Source organism: Muntiacus reevesi, chromosome 5, assembly GCF_963930625.1.
Source record: "Muntiacus reevesi chromosome 5, mMunRee1.1, whole genome shotgun sequence".
In the NCBI taxonomy this organism is placed as follows: Eukaryota; Metazoa; Chordata; class Mammalia; order Artiodactyla; family Cervidae; genus Muntiacus; species Muntiacus reevesi.
The window spans coordinates 66193846-66219182 of record NC_089253.1 but is presented as its reverse complement, the minus strand read 5'-3'; the positions used below and the strand labels follow the sequence as shown (position 1 = coordinate 66219182).

General features: G+C 41.0%; 1 protein-coding gene across 1 annotated transcript in view; it reads left to right on the top strand.

Moving 5' to 3' along the window:
* USH2A (usherin) overlaps positions 1-25337 on the top strand; it is a 905205-nt gene that overhangs the window by 825874 nt on the left and 53994 nt on the right. Inside the window, exons 64-65 of the mRNA XM_065936753.1 lie at positions 14754-14963; positions 17964-18202. Coding sequence (XP_065792825.1) covers positions 14754-14963; positions 17964-18202 — 449 coding nt within the window. The remainder of the gene's footprint in view (positions 1-14753; positions 14964-17963; positions 18203-25337) is intronic.

Here is a 25337-nt window from a genome sequence, read left to right as displayed (position 1 = left end):
CCTGCATTGCAGACAGATTCTTTACCAGCTGAGCTACTAGGGAAGCCCAATCATGTCATTATCCACCACCAAAATGGATATATGGGAATATTAGTAGTGATGTTTCTGAAACCTAGTTTATTTATTTACTAGTAGATTTATTGAATGAATTAGAAGTATGTTGGAAAATATAAACAGAAATAAATAACAAACCTAATTTATTTAGTTTACTAAATAAGAATCCCACTTAGGTCCTTGAGAAAATTTACATCGTCTATATGGTATCATAACTATTTTGCTATAATTGGTAGAAAGCAAACTTTCCCTTAAACAGAAGACAATTGCTTCTGTTCAGCTGTCTGGGAAAGGGACTAAAGTCATTCCTTGAAACAAGGAAAAAGTGCAAACACTTCTTTCTCTCAAGAATCCCTTTTGAAATGCAGGACATGATGCTGTTAGATTCATCCCTTATCTCCTTTCTTTGCCTCAAATTGTCTTTATTTGGCTTCAGTCCACACCAGACTCTCTCCAGGCATCAGAGAAAATTACTACCCCAGAGCTGCCTGATTCAAACCTCTGTGTTTTGGTTTTCTTGTCTTTGAAATGTGGGTAGAAATACCACTGAACTCCTGGGCTGCTTTGGGATTAAATGTGTTGATATGTGAATGTGCTTAGGTCAGTATCTCATACATAGAAACTATTTGCACAGAACAATAATGACAGCTAGTATTATGATTACTGTCCCACCTCAGAGTGGAAATGATCTTGGGTGGCCTTGGCCTGCAGTGGCTTGAAGCAGGGTTTCAGCTCCTGGTCAGAGATTGAAGTTGACCCGTGACAATGAGAGCCCTGAATCCCAGCCACTAGACCTCCAGGGACTAGTGGCCAGTGAAAAGGTCCTGGCCCATCAGCTGTGTAGAAATGAATTTCCACATAGAGACGGAAAGTAGTGAAGCAAGAAAAGTGTTTATTAGAGGGAAAAAGAGTAGTGTGTATGGACGGACACATGGGTAGGCTCAAAGAGAGAGTCAGGCCCTCATGGTGGTTTGAATCATTTATATGGGGCATTTCTTCTGGGTTTCCTTTGGCCAGTCATCTTGCTTTGCCTGATTCTGAGTCTATTTGGTTTATCTCGGGGTCCTTCCATGTGTACACCACATCTTTTAGCCAAGATGCCTTCTAGACAAGAGGCCCATGGGTAGTTGACATTACTTACTATGGGGTGATGACCCCTCCCTTTTTGACCTCCAGGGAGCCTTTCTGTACATATGTAGTCAGGAAGGTCTCCTTGACTTCAAGAATGAGGAATATGTGGTCTTTTATCTCTAATCTGAGTAGGGTTCAACCTCCTCTCGGAAGAGACATCAACTGTTCAGTCTGGGGTCCATCTATCTCCTGCCTCAGTAAGGACTTCTCTTTCCCTCTATCTATAAGTCAATCAAGGGCAGGAATCTTTTTTTTTTTTAGTTAATTTTTGGCTCTGCTGGGTCTTCACAGCTGCACTGACTTTTCTCCAGTTGCAACAAGCGGGCCTACTCTCTAGTTTTGGGTCACTGACTTCCCATTGAAGTGGCTTCTTCTATTGCAGAGTACAGGTTCTGGGGCACATGGACTTCCGTAGTTGCAACGCCCAGACTCTAGAGCTCAGGCCCAATAGTTGTGGTACGCGGGCTTAATTCCTCCTTGGAGTGGGGGATCTTCTAGGATCAGGGATCGACCTCATGTCTCCTGCGTTGACAGGTGGTATCTTTACCACTGAGCCAACAGAGAAGCCCCAGGACAGGACTCTTACTGACATACTAACACCTTGTACCTTCTTATAAACAAGAGGATGAAGAATTGTGATTGAACAGGCCTGGGCATGAGACCCCCTCCTCCACTCAGGGCTTCCTGAGTGGGAGATGCCTTTAGCAGAAACCAGAGCTGCCCCAGTACGCTGAACACAACAGGCCTGCTACTGCAGAATAGTTAAAATCCTCATGTTCTCTCACATGCGATGCTCTCAACCATCCTGTTCTTCCAGGTGAAAATCATGCAGGTTGAGCAAGATACTTAAGTTCTCATAGCCTCACTCATTCATTAAAAAATGGGTGTATAATGAGAATCAAGAAATTGTGTGTGTAGAGCAGGATGTCTGCTACATAGTAGAGCTACCTCCCCACTCTATCTTCATTGTTGTTCAGTCACTGAGTCCTGCTCAACTCTGCCACCCCATAGAGTGCAGCACGCCAGGCTCCTCTGTCCTCCACTGCCTCCCAGAGTTTGCTCAATTCAGGTCCATTGAGTTGATGATGCTATCTAATCATCCCATTCTCTGCTGCCCATTCCCTTTTGCCTTCAATCTTTCCCAGCATCAGGGTCTTTCCCAGCGAACAGTATGAAGGATATGACACTGAAAGATGAGCCCCGTAGGTTGGAAGGTGTCCAGTATGCTAGTGGGGAAGACCAGGGCACACTTACTAATAAGTCCAGAAAAATGAAGCAACGGGGCCAAAGTAGAAACTATCCTCAGCATCTCACTAAATAAAAGAAGGAGGTACTTTCTTCCAAGAGGGAAAAGAGGTTAAGAAAACTCTTATGTCTCTCTAACAATCATTAATACAATGTTAGAATGCAAACATCTCTAATTAAGAGCACAGTTGGTCCTGAAGATGCGTTGCTCCTTTGATGAAAGAGTTCAACCTTTCTTGTCCTTGCTACTGTCTTCCCAGGAAAGGAATAACATGTCCATGTTTGCACGGCTAAGATTCTCTCCAACTCTGATAGTCTGATTCCACATTTCTGTGACTAGTGACATGCTTCAAATTGTTTATTATCTGTTGCCATCACTTTTAACTCATTCCTTTCCTAAACATTTTTTTTTTTGTATTACATTTAGAGAAAATTCACTGAGCACATTGTCTGTTTGGCTTTGGACTTGCATTTAATTAAGTGTGAATCCCACTAACGTATTTCTGACCAGTGTGGAAGCTGATGTTTGGTTAGTTTCTCCCATGAGATGTAAGCTGCTCCCACCCACAATTCCCGCAGCTCAAGGTCTTAAATGATTTATTGATATTGGCTGACTCTAGCCGTGCGTGTGCTCTAAAACCCTAGAGCCTGAGCGCCACTGCTTAGACTGAAGGCCATCAGGACATTTCGTGAACAGAAACCCGAATTCTGCCACTCGGTCCAGGGACTGTGTCCTTTTTTGCCTTCAGGTTTTGTGTTCCAACAGGAGGTCATTTCTGCCTATTTATATGAGAGCACACAGGAGAAATGCTGGTTTACATGTATGCAGACCCCTGTTCTTTTTCTGTCGCTCAGGGTGTCCCCTAGGACTCTCTTCCTAAGCCCCTACTATCGGCAATCTCTACATTGCCTTTGAGACAAGTTACTCATCTGAAGATGGGTTGTTTCTCACCCTCCTTCGGACCCAGTTCATTTAAGCCATGTTTGATCCTCATGTCTCTTGTTGGAAGCTTCTTTGCTGGACTTAAAGCATTCAATGCAACCAGATTTCCTCGAAGCAAATATAGATAATGTAGAATTCTGACCTGCCCCCATGACTCTTCACAACTGGTTCCTGCTCTGCAAGGTAGCTGTAAAAGGAGAAGGCTGTCCAAAATCACCTGAAGCTTAGGTCCTGTACGAATATCCAGGAAAGAGTGAGACATATTTCCTTCTTCCCCTTTAGCCTCTAAGCTGAGAATTTCATAACTTGTCATTATTAACCACCCACCAAGTTCAAAGTATATGTTGAGTTGCTGAGATTGGAACTAGAGGCTATAAAACCATGGACTCTACCCCGCACCCCGTCCCAGGGGTTTAAAGTTTAGTTAATACGGTAAAGAAACATACCCATGAACAATGTTCTCATAAAAATACATGGACAGTAGTGTAAGCTGTGAAGACAGAGATTTGAGTGATGGCACAACAGACCTAGGGAGAAACAGTCATGTCCTCAACCAGGAGCAGAGCGGTCTCCACACCAAATCCTCCTGGACAAGCTCTTGCCACTCTGGCCAGATCGTCTTGAGGAGCGTCAGTAGTTCCTTGATATTAAAAATTGAATATCATTCCATAGGGGCTTCCCAGGTGGTTTAGTGGTAAAGAATCTGCCTGCCAATGCAGGAGATGCAGGTTCAATCCCTGAGTGAGGAAGATCCCCTGGAGAAGGAAATGACAACCCGCTCCAGTGTTCTTGCCTGAGAAATCCCAGGGGCAGAGGAGGAGCCTGGTGGGCTAAGTCCATGGGGTTGCAAAAGAGTTGGACCTGACTGAGCGACTCAACATCATCATCATTCCATAGAAACTATTCAGTCTCACAAAAAAATGCTCTTCCAAATCTCCCCATCCTTGTGAGCAAATGCCTCTCTTAGCCTATCCACCGTGCAATCACCCACTGTGCAACCTGGGAAAGGTTCAAAATGCTCTCCCCTCTGTCAATCAGGATTTCAGCAGGAAGTAGCACACTCAAACGGGCATTTAAGGAAATTTTAATGAAAAGGCTATGTATGAGCTGTGGGCAGGATGAAGCGCATCAACAAGGGATGTTGACATACCTAGGGTCTAGCCATCATTGGGAGCCATTACCTTACCCTCTAGACCTAAAGGGGCAAGGGGAAGAAGCTGTTTCTGTAACCCAGTAAATGCTATAGCCAGTGGGGAGGGGCTGCCTGGAGAAGCTGTGTCATGGAGAAGGAACACGGCCTGTTGCCAAACTGGGACGCCAGAGAGAGAGAAGGAGAAAGTGACAACTCTCTCTTTTTGTAAAGCGGGCCGCCGAGCAGAGGGCAGAGAATGGATCTGGAGGCAGAGAGAAGACACTCCAAACATCCCCCATGCCCCAAGTGGGTGCTGTTTCTCACCTGAGTCACGACAAGGCCTTTCCAGGAGAATTCTTTCTGGGCTGGAGGATCACCTGGCAAGCTTTGGCTTGCCACTCTATGATTATTGATAAAACACTCAGTAAATCTAAGTACTTGGACTAATGGTGTATTTCCATTAAATTCCAAACATCTTGATCTGTATGAAGCTGTCACATCTAGAAAGAGTAGCAAAAATGTTAACATATTGAAGTAAATCAGATGCCTTCAATGGAAATCTTTAAGAAGACGATCAAGACTTTATCTTGTAAATTGATTTATCTATCTGTTAGTGGATCTGATCATTACTAAGATGCCTATAAGTGTCTAGGAAACTGTACAGTTCTCTCCCAAAGGCATATTTGCAATGAAACTGGAAACAAGGTTCTTTTCTTTGAATAATGCATTGCCTTTCTTCACGGTTTCCTTTTTACATATCTTGAGGTGCTTTTGAGAAATTTTAATAAGAGGGTAAAATCGAGGATGCCATCCAATCAGCAAATTTTGATGTAGAAGCAATATTCTGAAAAGCCAGGCTTTCATTTATTCTAACCCTCAGAGTTTAGAGTGAAGAAGTACCTGGAGACAAAGACACAGAGAAATATTGGCTGACCTCAGAATACGGTAAGGGTTTTCAAGTCTATTGTTGATCCATAACAGCTAAATAGACCCAGAAGTGAATTAGAGAATTGCTATTTAGTCTCACTTTCTCTACTGAGAAGTCATATCCTGACTTTTCACACAAATATAATAAAAACCATCATCGTGTATTTAGTGCTTTCTATGTACTACTAAGGACTCTTAAAAGTTTTGCATGCATTAACTCATAATAATCATCTGAGGCAAGGATTATTCTAAATAATAACCCTTAGAAACCCATAGTTAACATGCCCAAGGGTACAGCTGGTAAGCGAAAGAACTGAAATTTGAGTCTAGAATTCAAGTTTTACAGACTGTGTTCTTAAATTCACCCTCTGGTTGCTCCAAATTGTGTTTGTATACAGCTCTGGGGCTTTCAAAATCTTAGTAAAATATTTATAAATGTACTTATCCTCTACCCCATTTCTCAAAATTTATAGCAATTTTATTGCCCATAAATCTCAGAATAGTCCTGTGAGGTAGATATTATTTTTTCCATCATAATCAGGAAACTGAATGACTGAACAAAGTGCCTAGTCAGGAAATGGCAGAGTCAGAACTTGGGTCCAAATGTTCTGCACCAGATCCCATCATTGTTCTGCTGAAACAGCGTCCTCAAGTCACCCCATCAAGAGCATGAACTCCTGACCCTGCAAAGATAAACTGACTCAGGTTGTAATCTGGGCTGCAGGACTTACTGTCACTGTGTCCTCAGCCAGTAATTTACTCTCTAAGCCTCAGTTTCCTTACCTATAAAATTGGGATGAAAAAAACTTACCTTAGTATTTTAGTTTTACCCACCAGGGTTCTTGATCTCCTTAATCAATAAAAATTGATCTGAGGCCAGAAAAAAAATTCAGACAGTGCTTTATTGGAGCCCCTGCTATAGCAGGGGGGCAAGAACAAGTAACAGTTTCCCTCGCTAGCTCACTGAGGGAGGGGCAAGCTGGCTCCTTATATGGAGTGAGGGTAGGGGTGTGTCCAGGGTTGGGTTAGAGGGGTGGATTAGGTGGTCTGCCCACCCCTTTGGTGATGTTGAGTTTTAAGCCAACTTTTTCACTCTCTCCTTTCACTTTCATCAAAGGCTCTTTAGTTCCTCTTCACTTTCTGCCACAAGGGTGGTGTCATCTGCATATCTGAGGTTATTGTTATTTCTCCCAGCAATCTTGATTCCAGCTTGTGCTTCCTCCAGCCTGGCATTTCCCACAATGTACTCTGCATGTAAGTTAAATAAACAGGGTGACAATGTACAGACTTGAAGTACTCCTTTCCCAATTTGGAATCAGTCCATTGTTCCATGTCTGGATCCAATTTTTGCTTCTTGACCTGCATACAGATTTTTCAGGACGCAGGTAAGGTGGTCTGGTATTCTCATCTCTTAAAGAATTTTCCACAGTTTGTTGTAATCCACACAGTCAAAGGTTTGGCGTAGTCAATAAAGCAGAAGTAGATGTTTTTCTGGAACTCTCCTGCCATTTAAGTGCATTTATATGGATTTCCCTAGTATCTCAGCTGGTAAAGAATCTGTCTGCAATTCAGGAGACCTGGCTTGATTCTTGGGTCAGGAAGGTCACTTGGAGAAAGGATAGGCTACCTACCCACTCCAGTATTCTTGGGCTTCCCTGGTGGCTCAGATGGTAAGAATTCACCTGCAGTGTGGGAGTCTTGGGGTCAATCCCTGGGTTGAGAAGATCCCCTGGAGAAGGCTACCCACTCCAGTATTCTTGCCCAGAGAATTTCATGGACGGAGGAGCCTGGCGGGCTACAGTCGACGGCGTTGCAAAGAGTGGGACGTGACTGAGCAACTTTCACTTTCACTTTACACATGTTTGGAGCAGCAGGGTACTTGCCTCTGTATAACAGGAAGTATTGTTTAAAGCATGATGCGGAGCAGCAAGTATGGATGCTGTGATGTTTGTGGTCATTTCCACCACTTCACGTTAGGGATCCTCTCTGCAAAACAGCCAGTCTGCACAGTTTGACAACAGCCTCACGGCAGTATCTCAAACACTTAGAGGATGTGTCTATCTAGGACCTCCTTCAACAGAAAAAGCAGAGAGCTCAAGCTTTTACCCCACATACCTGTATGACAAGGCTGGCCCGACCACAAGCTATGTAAACATCTCTGTGCCTCCGTTTCCTACTGGTTATGATGCTGATACCCCCTCACAGGATGCTGAGAGGATGAAGTGAATCAGCACATATAATACCTTTATACAAGTATAGATGCTCACTAAACCCATGAACTACTTTAACATAGCCTTGTGAGAGCTGGGCAGGACTGAGCTCCTGGTTTCTCTCAGGGAGAGCAGACACAGCAATTAAAAGGGAGTGTGATAAGTTCGTCGACTGAAGTGACTTAGCAGCAGCAGCAGCATGATAAGTTCCAAATTTTCATTATCATTATGAACATCAGATGGAAGCCAATTTCAGTATTCTCCACTAATATGGAAGCCAGTTTTCCTCTTCTTACATTTTAGAAAAGAGCCATTCATATTTACTGAGCACCTCCAAAGGACATGGCTGTGTGCTGAGCAGCAGTGACAGAAGACATCCGTTTCTAGGGAGGAAAATGTCTTGTAATCTCTTTACTAACTTCACATCTCTGAATTTCAAAAGCACCAGTAGAAGCGAGCACAATGTTCTGCTGTACCCTTCTTCCCCTGGGTCCCAGAATTCAATTAAAATCATGTTCCATCTTGCCTGATGCAAAGTGTTTTAGATTAAAGGAGCCTGGAATGCAAGGACCATATCTGTAAAAGCATAACTATAATGGACCCCGCAAAGTACCATACAAACAGAGATGCTGAAAAAAGTCCATTTGATGATGAAAGAAAATCAGATAGGTGGATGGTTAGACAGCTACACAGAGCTTTTCAGCCAGTGATTCCTTTATGGATGCAGCCTGCGGGACTGTTAATGAAATTTTTTTAAAAATCTTATCATCATCATATCATTTCAGATTTATTGCCTTCTCTTTTTAGTCTCTCTTAACCTCAGTTCTGGCAAAGCCTATTTTGGTGTGTTGCTCTTTGAACATACTCAAAACCCATGGCAAGCTCCCCTTTAAAAAGGCATCCGCTTGAATGCCATGGGAAAATGCACTCCAAGGTTGCAGATGAATTGATATGATTTCCTTGATTGTATCTTTTTATTTATGAGGCATAATTTATGAGCACTGGAGAGCAAACTGCAATGAGTGATGACTAACTGCAGCCCAAGTCATAAATCAGGAGCAGTGAAAGAAGAGGTGATTTTGATCGAATCTATTGAATTAGTTGTTGGCCTTAGCCAATACAGGTATCGGAAAGACCTTTTTAATATCTATTTGTCTCTCTCCTGGGAGTGTGATCACAATCTCATTACATGCCCCTAGGAAACAAATAATTTAATTGTTTGCCTGTTAACATGTAACCTATTTACTCTTCTTATTAATTACTGGCATGGCTGTTCATGTTGGGCTTGTTTGTTTCTGATGTGAATTGTCATGAAAATATATTCATATTCTCCAGTTTTTGTGAATAATGTTGCCTCCCTAGTGCTGCTTGATATGAAACAATATTGTTGAAATGTTTCTGTTTTGTCAAAAATTGCCATTATTCCACAAGGAAGTATGTTATAGAATATCACAGAAGTTGCAGAGAACTGAAAAATTCCTCCATGTATTAATCCTCTGAGAGTCACAATTAAACTTCAACGTGTAACAAACAGCCTGGAAAACAGTGCAAAATCTCAAAATGCTTCAAGGGGAAGGACAGCCACTATCACTTACATTAGGAATCATCAGATAAGAGGGTTTTTGTGAAAGATCACTGGCTGAATTTGGTTATTCCTATGTGTGTGTGTTAGCCGTTCAGTTGTCTGACTCTGCAACCCCATGGACTGTAGTCAGCCAGGTTCTACTATCCATGGAATTCTTGAGGCAAGAATGCTGGAATAGGTTGCTATCACTTCTCCAGGAGATCTTCATGACTGAGGGACTGAACCTGAGTCTCCTGCATTGCAGGCAGATTCCTTACCTCTGAGCCACTAGGAATGTCCCATTATTCCTATGGTCCATTTTTATATGGAAAATGATAACAAATACATGACCAAGTAGACATCAACTGGATACCAGCAGTATAGAAAGCATTGCTAGGTTTGTTCTCTTGGTCCTATCAAGACTTGTAGCATTTCCTCAACCAAAAGAATCATAAGGTATTTTTATAATTAAGAAACCCTGAAATTTTACATTAAGAATTTCTCTTTGCACTAAGACTGCACTTAGAAAACATTAGTCCTAGAGAATGTTATTTGAGAAAGTTATGAGCCATTGAGTGAGACAAAGCATTAAAATGAAAACTACAGTTAAGCATGGAAATTGTGCTAAAGGATAGTTAGGTCATTAATGTAAGCACCCAGTAGATCCCCACGCTAAGGTTTCTAAAGCATCTCATGGACTGTAGCCCACCAGTCTCCTTTGTCCATGGGATTCTCCAGGCAAGACTACTGGAGTGGGTTGCCATTTCCTTCTCCATTGAATGGCTGAAGGTATTGACAAAAGTAATGCAAAGTGCAATTCTGAATAGACAACATGTGAATAGAAATTGAAAAAACTGTTTGATTTCTGTACCTGGTTCTGTAGGGAATAGCTCTCTGTGTTTCTCAAACAAGACTGAGCACAAGAATCACTTGGAAATGTTTTTAAAACGCGAGTTCTGAGATCATTTCACTAGAAATTCTCTTACAGGAACGCAAAATGATTCTGAAGATAATAGCCAGGGAGCACGTTTGGACAAAGACTCCTCTGAAGAAAGATTTATAAAAGGCAGTTTTCAGCAGAGGACAAACAATTGAACCCATTGTTTCCACAGCAGTGAGATTAGGGCAGCATGGTGGCAGATGTTGACATTTCATGTAATTAAAACTTTTTAAAGCAACATATAGTAACTAGTCCTAGGAGGCTGGGAAAGTGGGCAGGGGGTAGATAAAAGAACAATTTTATCTTTAATGGACAACAGCATAAGTCACTAGTTGCTAATATTCACTAGTTAGATAAAAATTAGATAGAAAACAAATAGATCTACTCTTTCGTGAGTCAATTAGAAAATTTGGGGTTATATCATTTTAGTTATTTTTTATTTATTCAAATAGTTAACCTGTGTCTTCTATGACATCTTCTTACATTGTAACTCCTTTCATAGTTTCACCCAAAACCTTGGAGAAGGAAGCACCCCATCTCAGTCAGTCCTAACCTGTTGTAATTAATAGCACCAAGTTGGGAAACTCCTAACTCTTATAGTTATAATGTGTGGGTGAGTGTGTTGTATGTATGTGTGTATATCTGTGCACATGTGCAAATGTTTGTTAAACCCAAATGATAAATAGAAACTTTAATCACCTTTAATTTTTTTTATTTTCCATGGATAAATATGTTCAACTAGATAGTGTGGGTGTGAGGATATTTTGCATAAGCGAAAGATGAAATGTAGCCTTTTTTTCGTGCTTGAGCATGAAATTCATAAACTGTACTTTAGTTTTCAATTCTTAAAAAGTCCCTTCTTTTTTCTAAGTAACTCATACATTGTTTATATACCCTGGTGGCTCAGTGGTAAAGAATCTACCTGCAATACAGGAGATGTGGGTTGGATCCCTGGGTCAGGAAGATCCCCTGGAGAAGGAAATGGCAACTCACTTCAGTGTTCTTGCCTGGGAAATCCCATGGACAGAGGAGCCTGGCAGGCTACAGTCCATGGGGTCACAAAGAGTCAGATATGACTTAGTGACTAAACAACAGCAACAAGAATATGTGAGGGGATCTTGGAATACAAACCAGGTGTGTTGGTGTATTAGTTGGGTAAATAAGAGGTAGATAGGTGGCAGATAGACACAGATATTGTGTTGGCCAAAAAGTTCATTCAAGTTTTTTCATAACATCTTATGGAAAAATGGAAATGAACTTTTTCACCAACCTGATGGGTAGCTAGATAGAGAGATTAAGTAGGCAACTCTACCTGCGTTCTCAAGATGTCTCATTTATTAATGTTTATATAGGTTCATTCAAAGTATAAGATCAGAGTACACTACGCACATTTCCCCATATAAGATCTCTGCTTTTTCTTTATCCACCATATAAAGGTGGACCTAAATCTTGGGGCCATTGTTTCTCAGTAGAAATAAACCATAAGCATAATCTGTTAGTATTTTTATCCTGAATTTTAAACTATACTTTAGTTCATTTATCTCCTGTTTAGCTGGGCATAGACAAAAATCTACAGCGATTTTTGGATAAAGGACTTTTTACCTTGAGAGAGAGAAAGACTGAAAGAAAGTAACAGTTTCTTTCTGCCTTTTCTTCTGGTAGTTTGGCATAAGAGATACCACAAGTCTTGAGAAATCCATAATACTTCATTAGCACAACCTTCTTCATTGTAACTGTTTTCATTTTCAGAGGAGCTCATGTAAATAGGCTGCTCCTGCTTTGCATAAGCATGTTGATTTATATGAATGCTATTTTGATCTCAAATTGATTGAATACTAAAAAGAAAGACTAGGAAAAAAGCACTGCATTATGAAGGTCTCCTGTCAAAGACAAAAGACACTAGAGCCTACATTCATTCCCAGTTACTGATGGGGAATTCTGTATGGCCCAGTTTAAAAAAAAAAAAAAAAAATACTTCTAGAGAAATATAGTAAAATACTACATTATTGAGACTCAAGTGTTTTAAAATACCATGGGCTAAATTATATTTTGGAACTAAAACTCTACCCCATAAAAACTCATGCAACACAGAAAGGCATGAGGTCTAGACCTAACTGCCAACATGAGCATTAAAAAGCCTTGATAGATTTGGTGCTCAGTAGTTAATCTGCCTGCCGTGCAGGAGACACAGGAGATGCAGGTTTGATCCCTGGGTCAGGAAGATCCCCTGGAGGAGGATATGGCAACTCACTCCAGTATTCTTGCCTAGAAAAACTCCTGGACAGAAGCGCCTGGTGGGCTACAGTCCATGGGGTCTCCAGGAGTTGGACATGACTGAGTGACTGATCATGAATTAATTGGCAGCTTGGTGAGTTTTTATTTTGCCAAACCCAACTGCACTTTCCTCCTTGTGTTCTTCTCCAGCCTTTGTGGCCTCTACTAAAATCCTGTATGCACTTAAATTACCAACCAAAGTCTGACACACTTGGCAAAGAGTTTGATATCAGTATGTTCGCCTTATTTTGCAACGCTTTCTCAAGAATATTTATTTTCTTTTCAAACTTTGTCACTTATTGTGTAATCAAAAATGCTTTCCTACCCTCCAGAAAGAAATTTTCAGTAAAAGAGGTTAGTCTGGAGCAGACTGAAGTCAGAGGCTCTTTCTCATCAGCCTTGCAGTCTGACCTCCTCATCAATTATTTCCTATAGCTACTCTCCCTGTTGTTAAGACTGACCATGGCTATTCTAGGAGGGGGTGGTAAGAGCAGCTGTTGTCTTCTGCCCTGGACCCTGGTTTCCATGGAACCTGGCTCTCCCATTGCTTAGTTTTCTGCTCCTTACTCCCCTGGGTCTATCAAAACAAACCCTCATCATTCAAGGCAACCTGGGTATGTCTGTTTACCCTTGCAAGCTGAGATTTTACCTAAACCAGAATTGCAGGTAATTGTCTATAGACAAGTCATTTAATATTCATAATCCCGAGTATCTTATTTATTTGTATGGATGACATGCAGAATCAAAAGCACAGTTTACTGGAAAGAGCAATAAAATTTCCCGGAGAGTAGAATTCTAGTTTCAGGTCTTGTGACTTCTGTCACCTTGAACAAGAGAGTCACAGTTCAGAGGCTTGATTTCCTCATCTGTAAAAGGGGCCAATAATATATTCTCCAACCACCTTACAAAGTTGTGTTTGTGAGGACCTAGTCAGTGAAAATTTGTTAAAGTGTCTTGAAAAGTATAAAATTTATACAAATGTGAGTGATTATTGTGCACACGATGGGAGCAATGGATCAGAGCACTGCAAAGAGCAGGTTCTACTTAGTAAGTAGGTTAGTTATCTCTTTTTAAAGTGGGGATGTATATCAATTATTTCTCAATAAAACTGGGGGTGAAAAACAGGGCTTCTGGCAATCCTATCAGCAACAGATTGGCGATTTGCTGTTGACCGTATTTCAAGAGCAATTCAACATCAGAAATGTTACTTTTAGAGAAATCTGCAAAAAAAAAAAAAAAAAAGTACAGAAACACTGATAAGAGTTAGCCTAACTGCTGAAAGCTCTCTGATATTCATTAAATTCTCTTAAAGATATTAATGACGTGAAAGCAAAATAATAATGAAACTAAACTCTCACTGCAAAGTATTCTCCTACAGTGTTTCCTAAATATCTTGCATTTGAACATTCCACATGCTCTTTTAACATCACACACCTAGAACATGTGTACTATAGAATCAAGTTTTCAAGACTTGCCTTTAAAAGCTCAAAACAAATATATATAATTAAATACATATAACATTTATATGTTATAAATAGACAATTATATATCACATATATTATGAATTATAATATTCATGTATGTGTATATATGTGTGTGTATAGACACACACACACACAAAGACACCAAATGCAGAGAAATTTTCCTGAAGTTAGACTTGCCCAACACGAAAGCTTACTAAGGAAGACTCCTACTCGTAAACATGCAGACAGTCCGCTCGTATTGCCATTTAGATCTATCATCCTGATTGATCACTGTGTAGTTGGCTATTATTGGGCCTAATTTAACCCTATCCACTCACACATCCATCTACTCTGTCTATTGTACCTGACATTCTACAAATTACTTACTCATGCAAATAATGACCTAAGGCAACCTTTTAGGATATTCGCGTTTAATTATACAAATGGTGCTTGATAAATAAGATTACACCTCCTTCCATATGTTTATTCCCTCCTTGATGAAAGGAAAATTTAATTTTCATGCAGATTGAGTGAGGACAGGGTTTAAGAATTGCTGAGTTTTATGGAGTCTGCAGATCCATCCAGTTTGCAGAAGCTGACAAAAGTCACTCCACGCCCCACACAGGAATGAGCAGCTTTTCATTAGGCTTAAATCAGCTGATTGCATTTGGAAACCGAGGTTCTGATCAGCCCCTCTCTGTTCACAGGGTCAAAGGCTAAAAAGAGGGAAGACCTGCCCTCCTTTGTGATTGTGAAGTTCCAGGATCACAGTTCCTCTCATTCTGTTGTGTTCAGTTGCTCTGATTGCCAGCTTCTTTGCAGCTTGAGGTTACCTTGCTTTTGATGTGTCTTACTGATTTCTCTTTGGAGGTCTGGGCCGTGAATTCAGCAGGAAAAGCCCCCAGCAGCTGGACGCGGTGTAGAACTGGACCTGCCCCGCCGGAAGGTCTCAGGGCCCCCAAGTTCCACGCGATCTCTGCCACCCAAGCAGTTGTCAACATCAGCGCCCCCCAGAAGCCCAATGGGATTGTCACTCTCTACAGATTGTTCTCCAGGAGCGCCAGCGGGGCCCAGACAGTGGTGAGCAGCAGTATTCTGATTGCTTTACTTAAAGAATCAAGCTTGCTGCCCTGGCTTTTTGTTAGCCTTGATCCTTCTTTCTTATCCATCTGTTCTCAGTTGCCCTGTGGTGACCTTAGTGACGCAAAGATCCCACTGCAAAGAAATAGCATCAGGAAACCTACAGAAGATATGTAAATGCTTGGGGTGAGGAGGGCTAAAGGTGGTATTCAAGACTCCACCGATCTTGTAAGAAGCCTAAGACCTTAGAGATAATCAAATTAATTGAATGAATTTAATTAGAATACACATGTCAAGCACTTAAATAGTAGTGGCTTGTAGTAAGGGGCCAAGAAACAGTCTTTGTCAGTGATGTAAATGTTAATATGAAAAAGGAAAAAAAAAACAGAGCAAAGGAAAACCGCAGAATCCCCATTTTGGCATGAGCAAATCTCTAATGATACACTGAAAACTCAGTCTTTTGAGAAAGTTCTAGGTCTTTGGAAAAGACAATAGAATAACTCAGCTCAGCCCTACTCCACTGTTCATGCATTAGCACATTTGGGGCACTCTGAGAAGACAAGACAGTCCTGTGGAGGGAAATCACCTTTCACATTGTGTTTTAGCCCAGCCACCGGCGGAAAAGGACACTAATAATCAACTAGTCTGGTTCCTGCATTATTTAAACCAAGAGACTACCATCCTGAAGATGAAGTCTCTTTTCTCTGCAGGACAGCTGGTATCACTCTCACATTTCTCATGAATAAGTATAGATTATAATACTTTGTTCACACAGACCTCATAGAGAAATTGTGCACATCCCAGTATTACATGATAAATTATTTAGACTGATTGAGGGAACAATTTTGGCAAGTGTGGAGAAATCCTTTGAGGCCAGCGTGCCAGGTATGGAAACACAATTTCAAAAGATCACTCACATGCAAGGAAGTTTCATGTTGAATGTTAAAGAAATATTAGCATATTTTCTACAAGGCTTCCGATTCAATAAATATAGATGATGTAAATACAATCAACCCTTGATTATCCATGCTTATAAAATGATAACATTAATAAACTAAAATAATTTATATTTGGAGTGCTTTGTATACATTTTTCTAAATAAGAGGTAGCTCTTCTTAATTAAATGTTGCTTATGTCAATGTGAAAATGAGTTTCCACTTTCTGAGCTCTTCTGTTCTAAAGAGCACTTAATAAAACCACAATAAGGTAAAAAGCATTTGCTCCAGATAAACTAAAAAGTTTATAATGCAACAAAGGTAACTGAGGAAAAAAGTATATTTCATATAGAACAACACCCTTAGAGAAATACATGGGCTTTCAAACTCTTAAATATATATAAATATATGTGTATATATTTATATATATATATAGAGAGAGAGAGAGTTCCAGAGAAATATCTACTTCTCCTTTATTGACTACGCCAAAACTTTTGACTGTGTGGATCACAACAAACTGTGGAAAATTCTTAAAGAGACGGGAATACCAGATCACCTGACCTGCTTGCTAAGAAATCTATATGCAGGTCAAGAAGCAACAGTTAGAACTGGACATGGAACAACAGACTGGTTCCAAATTGGGAAAGGAGTATGTCAGTGCTGTATATTGTCACCCTGCTTATTTAACCTCTATGCAGAGTACATCATGTGAAATGCCAGACTGAATGAAGCACAAGCTGGAATCCAGATTGCCGGAAGAAATATCAATAGCCTCAGATATGTAGATGACACCACCCTTATGGCAAAAAGCAAAGAACTAAAAAGCCTCTTGATGAAGGTGAAAGAGGAGAGTGAAACAGTTGGCTTAATACTCAACATTCAAAAAACTAAGATCATGGCATCCAGTCCCATTACTTCATGACAAATTGATGGGGAAACAATGGAAACAGTGGGAGACTTTATTTTGGAGGACTCCAAAATCACTGCAGATGGTGATTACAGCCATGAAATTAAAAAATGCTTGCTCCTTGGAAAAAGAAAAGCTATGATCAACCTAGACAGCGTATTAAAAAGTAGAGACATTACTTTGCCAACAAAGGTCCATCTAGTCAAACCTACCATTTTTCTAGTAGTCATGTATGGCTATAAGAGTTGGACCATTAAGAAAGCTGAGTGCCAAAAATTGATGCTTTTGAACTGTGGTATTGGAGAAGACTCTTGAGAATCCCTTGGGCTGCAAGGAGATCCAACCAGTCCATCCTAAAGGAATGCAGTCCTGAAAATTCATTGAAAAGACTGATGCTGAAGCTGAAGCTCCAGTACTTTGGCCACCTTGTGCAAAGAGCTGACTCACTGGAAAAGACCCTGATGCTGGGAAAGATTGAAAGTGGGAGGAGAAGGGGACAGCAGGGGATGAGATGGTTGAATGGCATCACCGACTTGATGGACATGAGTTTGAGTAAGCTCTGGGAATTGGTGATGGACAGGGAAGCCTGGCGTGCTGCAGTCCATGGGGTCACAAAGAGTTGGATACAACTGAGCGACTGAACTGAACTGACTGATACATAAAATATATTTCAAGCTCATAATACTCAACTTTAGAATTTGAGGGGAGTTTTGGTACCCAAATTATTGATCCACACAAGGAACAACGGCAGAATATGAACCTTAGAAAATCCTGAGTTTGAAATATAGTTCAAATATAGATTTTTTTTCAAAAAGGCATCATTCTGAGGGTCACAGAACTTGGTCAGTATTTTGTGAGCTTTATGCCATTTTCTAGTATCTATGGTAATAGACAACCCTCTGCCTTGTGATTCCTATCCTGTGGCCTCAAACTTCTATCTAACTGTTATCTCATTGCATTTTTTGGCATGTGTAAGCCATGCCTGTCCCTCTGGATTGGTCATTCCTGAGGGTAAACACTGTGCTGGATGCTAGGGTGCATCTCCCAGAGTAACTAGTGACACACAGTTTTCAGACAGTGTATGATACGTGATAAAAGTGAACCAACTGTCTGTGACTTGTGACCTGGCCTCATCTAGCCTTCTCTCTCCTTCTACAGCTGGCTGAAGGCCTGGCCACCCAGCAGACTCTTTACAGCCTGCAGCCCTTCACGACCTACTCCATTGGGGTGGAGGCCTGCACTTGCTTCAATTGTTGCAGCCAAGGGCCAACAGCAGAGCTGAGAACTCCTCCTGCTCCACCCACAGGATTGTCCTCTCCACAAATCCAGATGCTGGCCTCGAGGACAGCCTCCTTCCAGTGGAGTCCGCCGCTGTTCCCCAATGGTGTTATTCAAAGGTAGTGTGGGAGAGCCAAAGGGAGAAATAAACCAAAATAAGACATGCACACAGACCTTCAGCTTCCCAACCCTCCCCAGGAAGACATGCTGATTGAACAGGTACCTATAGCAAAATGGGTTTCCCTGGTGACTCAGACAATGAAAAAACGGCCTACAATGCAGAAGACCTGAGTTCAACCCCTGGGTTGGGAAGATCCCCTGGAGAAGGGAATGGCAACCCACTCCAGTATTCTTGCCTGGAGAATTCAATGAACAGGGGAACCTGGTGGGCTACAGTCTATGAAGTTGCAAAGAGTTGGACATGACTGAGCAACTAACCCTTCACTTCACTCTATAGCAAAACAGACAAAGAAATTGAGTGGTCACATTCCATACAAAGTGTTTCAATCATAAAATCAGCTAAGGCTAGAAAGGTGAACAACAAAAATAAGAAGCAGAAGGCAGGGACTTTCCTAGCAGTCCAGTGGCTAAGACAACATACTTCCACTGTAGGAGGCACAAGCTTAATCCCTGGTCCTTCGAGACTCGCGGTGTGCTGTCAAAACAATGAAAGAAAGATGAGGAAATGTGTTCCCCTTCATTGAAAGAATGTGCTCCTCCTCATGGTTCCCTGGAATTTTTCACTCTGCAGGGCTCAGCTAGAACATAAGGAACTTCTGTGGCTGAATCAGAATTCCTTTGATGTAATTTAAAGTGTTGTAATGAACCACTGTTTAAAAGAGCAAAGAAGTTATTTCACTCAAAATAATCTGTAGAGAGAAGAGATATTCTTTATTTCTGACAGGAGAACAGTTTTATCACTCTTCTCTAAAAAGAGAAATATCGGAGGAGGAGCCAAGATGGCGGAGGAGTAGGACGGAGAGACCACTTTCTCTCCTAGAAATTCATCAAAAAAATAACTGAACACAGAGCAAACTTCACAAAACAACTTCTGATCGCTAGCTGAGGTCATCAGGCGCCCAGAAAAGCAGCCCATTGTCTTCGAAAGGAGGTAGGACAAAATATAAAAGATAAAAAGCGAAACAAAAGAGCTAAGGACGGAGATCCGTCCCGGGAAGGGACTTAATAGAGGACGTTCCCAGACACCGGGAAACCCTCGCACTGGCGGGCCTGGGGGAAGTGTTGGAATCTCAAGAGTTTGAATCTGACTGGGAGGGATAGAATAAATAAAACCCACAGATTACGAGCCTAAAAGCAACTCCCAGCAGAAAAGTACCCCAGACGCCCGCATCCGCCACCAGCAAGTGGGGGCGGAACGGAGAGGGGCAGGCGGCATTACTTGGGGCAGGGTCCGGGCCTGAGCGCCCTGAGGACAATCGGAGGGAGCTTTTGTGAGTTGCCAGCTTGAACTGTGGGAGAGCAAAGAGAGAGAGAAAACTAACCGGCCCGAACACACTGCCGGCCGTTCGCAGAACAAAGGGACCGAGATTCTGGGCGACCGAAGTCCACCGGGAGGGTCGCGGCGAGACGGAGGGCGTGGGCGCCTGACCGGCGCGAGCGGGAACTGGGGCTGGGGACGCGGAGGGCAGAGGGCGCGCACGCCCGACTGGCGCCGGCGGGGACTGAGACTGGGACCGCGCGGGGCAGAAGACGCGCCGCACCCGGGGAGAGAGCGCCCGTCAAGCGCCTGGCTGCCTGGGCCGCTTGGGCGGCGTGGGGCCGGAGCGCGGGCCCAGCTTTGTGTGCTGCGCTTTTGTGAATCGCCCGAGGGCTGGAGCCGCGCGCAGCGTGGCGCGCGCTTCAGACAGAAGAGTCTGGAGCCTGAGCAGCGCAGACCGAGAAAAGAGCGCAAGCCTCTCCCGGGAGCGCCGGCCCCTCCCCGCACAGCCCCTCCCCGCACAGCCCCTCCCTGCAGCGCGACGGAACTAGCTACCTGAATAAGAATCCACCTCCGCCCCCTGTGTCAGGGCGGAAATTAGGAGCGGGAAACCGGCAACAGAACCCAAATAAAGGGAACCGCTTCAGAAGGGACCGGTGCAACAGATTAAAATCCCTGAAGAAACCACCGACTGACTACACCGGAAGGGCCTGTAGATATCGAGAAGTGTAAGCTGGAACGAGGAGCTATGTGAAGCTGAGCCGAACCCACACTGACCGCAACAGCTCCAGAGAAATTCCTAGATATATTTTTTCTTTTTCTTTTCTTTTTTATTTTTTTTTTTAAGTAAGGAAAAAAAAAAAAATTTTTTTTTTCTTTTTTCTTGGTTCTCTTTTATTTTCCTTTAAAAATTCCTTATTACTCCCCCATTACTCCTTAACTTTCATAGATTTTTACGATTTTTTTTAATTAGGCAAAACAATTTTTTTTTCTTTTTTTCTTTTTTTTCTTTTTCTTCTTTTTCTTCTTTTTTTCTGTTCTTTTTTCTTCTTCTCTTCTATTTTCTTTTTCTCTTATTTCTTTTAAAGCCCTCTAGCACTCCTTTTACTACGCCTTAATTTTCATTTTCAATCCACTATAACCTTACAGAAGAAAGGGAAAAAAAAAAAAAGAAGAGAAGCCCTATTTTTATACCAAACTTCATATATATTTCTAAAATTTCTTTTGTGTGTTTTGGTTTTTGTTTTTAATATAGTATTTTTAAGAGTCTAACCTCTACTCTAGATTTTTAATTTTTGTTTTTCAGTATATGATATAAATTGTGAACATTTAAGAATCCAATATTCAGCTCCCATTTTTATTCACGAATGTGTTGATTATTCTCTCCCAATCTTGACTCTGTTTTCTACCTCAGAACACCTCTATTTCCTCCTTTCCCCTTCTCTTCCCAATCCAATTCTGTGAATCTTTGTGGGTGTCTGGGCTACGGAGAACACTCTGGGATCAGACAACTTCGTAGATCTGTCTCTCTCCTCTTGAGTCCCCCTCTTTCTCCTCCTGCCCATCTCTATCTCCCTCCTCCCTCTCCTCTTCTCCATGTAACTCGGTGAACCTCTCTGGGTATCCCTAACGGGGGAGAAACTTTCCACCATTAACATAGAAGTTTTATTATCAGTGCTGTATAGTTGGAGAAGTCCTGAGACTACAGGAAGAATAAAACTGAAATCCAGAAGCAGGAGACTTAAGCCCAAAACCTGAGAACACCAGAAAACTCCTGACTACATGGATCTTTAAGTAATAAGTGACCGTAAAAAAGCTTCCATACCTGCACCGAAACCAACCACCACCCAAGAGCCAATAAGTTTTAGAGCACGACATACCACGCAAATTCTCCAGCAACGCAGGAACATTGCCCTGAACGTCAACATACAGACAGCCCAAGGTCACACCTAACACATAGACCCATCTCAAAACTCATTACTGGGCAATCCATTGCTATCCAAAGAGAAGAAATCAAGATCCGCACACCAGAACACTGACGCAAGCTTCGCTAATCAGGAAACCTTGACAAGCCAATCGTCTAACCCCACCCACTGGGTAAAACCTCCACAATAAAAGGAACCACAGACCTGCAGAATACAGAAAGCCCACTCCAGACACAGCAATCTAAACAAGATGAAAAGGCAGAGAAATACCCAACAGGTAAAGGAACATGAAAAAAACCCACCAAGTCAAACAAAAGAGGAGGAGATAGGGAATCTACCTGAAAAAGAATTTAGAATAATGATAATAAAAATGATCCAAAATCTTGAAAGCAAAATGGAGGTACAGATAAATAGCCTGGAGACAAAGATTGAAAAGATGCAAGAAATGTTTAATAAAGATCTAGAAGAAATAAAAAAGAGTCAATTAAAAATGAATAATGCAATGAATGAGATCAAAAACACTCTGGAGGGAACCAAGAGTAGAATAACGGAGACAGAAGATAGGATAAGTGAGGTAGAAGATAAAATGGTGGAAATAAATGAAGCAGAGAGGAAAAAAGAAAAAAGGATCAAAAGAAATGAGGAAAACCTCAGGGACCTCTGGGACAATGTGAAACGCCCCAACATTCGAATCATAGGAGTCCCAGAAGAAGAAGACAAAAAGAAAGGCCATGAGAAAATACTCGAGGAGATAATAGCTGAGAACTTCCCTAAAATGGGGAAGGAAATAGCCACCCAAGTTCAAGAAACCCAGAGAGTCCCAAACAGGATAAACCCAAGGCGAAACACCCCAAGACACATATTAATCAAATTAACAAAGATCAAACACAAAGAACAAATACTAAAAGCAGCAAGGGAGAAACAACAAATAACACACAAAGGGATTCCTATAAGGATAACAGCTGATCTATCAATAGAAACCCTCCAGGCCAGAAGGGAATGGCAGGACATACTGAAAGTAATGAAAGAGAATAACCTACAACCTAGATTACTGTACCCAGCAAGGATCTCATTCAGATATGAAGGAGAATTCAAAAGTTTTACAGACAAGCAAAAGCTGAGAGAATTCAGCACCACCAAACCAGCTCTTCAACAAATGCTAAAGGATCTTCTCTAGACAGGAAATGCAGAAAGGTTGTATAAACGTGAACCCAAAACAACAAAGTAAATGACAACGGGACCACACCTATCAATAATTACCTTAAATGTAAATGGGTTGAATGCCCCAACCAAAAGACAAAGATTGGCTGAATGGATACAAAAACAAGACCCCTATATATGCTGTCTACAAGAGACCCACCTCAAAACAAGGGACACATACAGACTGAAAGTGAAGGGCTGGAAAAAAATATTTCACGCAAACGGAGACCAAAAGAAAGCAGGAGTCGCAATACTCATATCAGATAAAATAGACTTCCAAATAAAGGATGTGAAAAGAGACAAAGAAGGACACTACATAATGATCAAAGGATCAATCCAAGAAGAAGATATAACAATTATAAATATATATGCACCCAACATAGGAGCACCGCAATATGTACGGCAAACACTAACGAGTATGAAAGAGGAAATTAATAGTAACACAATAATAGTGGGAGACTTTAATACCCCACTCACAACCATGGATAGATCAACTAAACAGAAAATCAACAAGGAAACACAAACCTTAAATGATACAATGGACCAGCTAGACCTAATTGATATCTATAGGACATTTCACCCCAAAACAATCAACTTCACCTTTTTCTCAAGTGCACACGGAACCTTCTCCAGAATAGATCACATCCTGGGCCATAAATCTGGTCTTGGAAAATTCAAAAAAATTGAAATCATTCCAGTCATCTTTTCTGACCACAGTGCAGTAAGATTAGATCTCAATTACAGGAAAAAAATTGTTAAAAATTCTAACATATGGAGGCTAAATAACACGCTTCTGAATAACCAACAAATCATAGAAGAAATCAAAAAAGAAATCAAAGTATGTATAGAAATAAATGAAAATGAAAACACAACAACCCAAAACCTATGGGACACTGTAAAAGCAGTGCTAAGGGGAAGGTTCATAGCATTACAGGCACACATCAAGAAACAAGAAAAAAGCCAAATAAATAACCTAACTCTACACCTAAAGCAATTAGAGAAGGAAGAAATGAAGAACCCCAGGGTCAGCAGAAGGAAAGAAATCTTAAAAATTAGGGCAGAAATAAATGCGAAAGAAACTAAAGAGACCATAGCAAAAATCAACAAAGCTAAAAGCTGGTTTTTTGAAAAAATAAACAAAATTGACAAACCATTAGCAAGACTCATTAAGAAACAAAGAGAGAAGAACCAAATTAACAAAATAAGAAATGAAAAGGGTGAGATCACAACAGACAACACTGAAATACAAAGGATCATAAGAGACTACTACCAGCAGCTCTATGCCAATAAAATGGACAACTTGGATGAAATGGACAAATTCTTAGAAAAGTATAACTTTCCAAAACTGAACCAGGAAGAAATAGAAGATCTTAACAGAGTCATCACAAGCAAGGAAATCGAAACTGTAATCAAAAATCTTCCAGCAAACAAAAGCCCAGGACCAGATGGCTTCACAGCTGAATTCTACCAAAAATTTAGAGAAGAGCTAACACCCATCTTACTCAAACTCTTCCAGAAAATTGCAGAAGAAGGTAAACTTCCAAACTCATTCTATGAGGCCACCATCACCCTAATTCCAAAACCAGACAAAGATGCCACAAAAAAAGAAAACTACAGGCCAATATCACTGATGAACATAGATGCAAAAATCCTTAACAAAATTCTAGCAAACAGAATCCAACAACATATTAAAAAAATCATACACCATGACCAAGTGGGCTTTATCCCAGGAATGCAAGGATTCTTTAATATCCGCAAATCAATCAACGTAATACACCACATTAACAAATTGAAAGATAAAAACCATATGATTATCTCAATAGATGCAGAGAAAGCCTTTGACAAAATTCAACACTCATTTATGATTAAAACTCTCCAGAAAGCAGGAATAGAAGGAACATACCTCAACATAATAAAAGCTATATATGACAAACCCACAGCAAGCATCACCCTCAATGGTGAAAAATTGAAAGCATTTCCTCTGAAATCAGGAACAAGACAAGGATGCCCACTCTCACCACTACTATTCAACATAGTGTTGGAAGTTTTGGCCACAGCAATCAGAGCAGAAAAAGACATAAAAGGAATCCAGATAGGAAAAGAAGAAGTGAAACTCTCGCTGTTTGCAGATGACATGATCCTCTACATAGAAAACCCTAAAGACTCTTCCAGAAAATTACTAGAGCTAATCAATGAATATAGTAAAGTTGCAGGATATAAAATTAACACACAGAAATCCCTTGCATTCCTATACACTAACAATGAAAAAACAGAAAGAGAAATTAAGGAAACAATACCATTCACCATTGCAACAAAACGAATAAAATACTTAGGAGTGTATCTACCTAAAGAAACAAAAGACCTATACATAGAAAACTATAAAACACTGATGAAAGAAATCAAAGAGGACACAAACAGATGGAGAAACATACCGTGTTCATGGATTGGAAGAATCAATATTGTCAAAATGGCTATTCTACCCAAAGCAATCTATAGATTCAATGCAACCCCTATCAAGCTACCAACGGTATTTTTCACAGAACTAGAACAAATAATTTCACAATTTGTATGGAAATACAAAAAACCTCGAATAGCCAAAGTAATCTTGAGAAAGAAGAATGGAACTGGAGGAATCAACCTGCCTGACTTCAGACTCTACTACAAAGCCACAGTCATCAAGACAGTATGGTA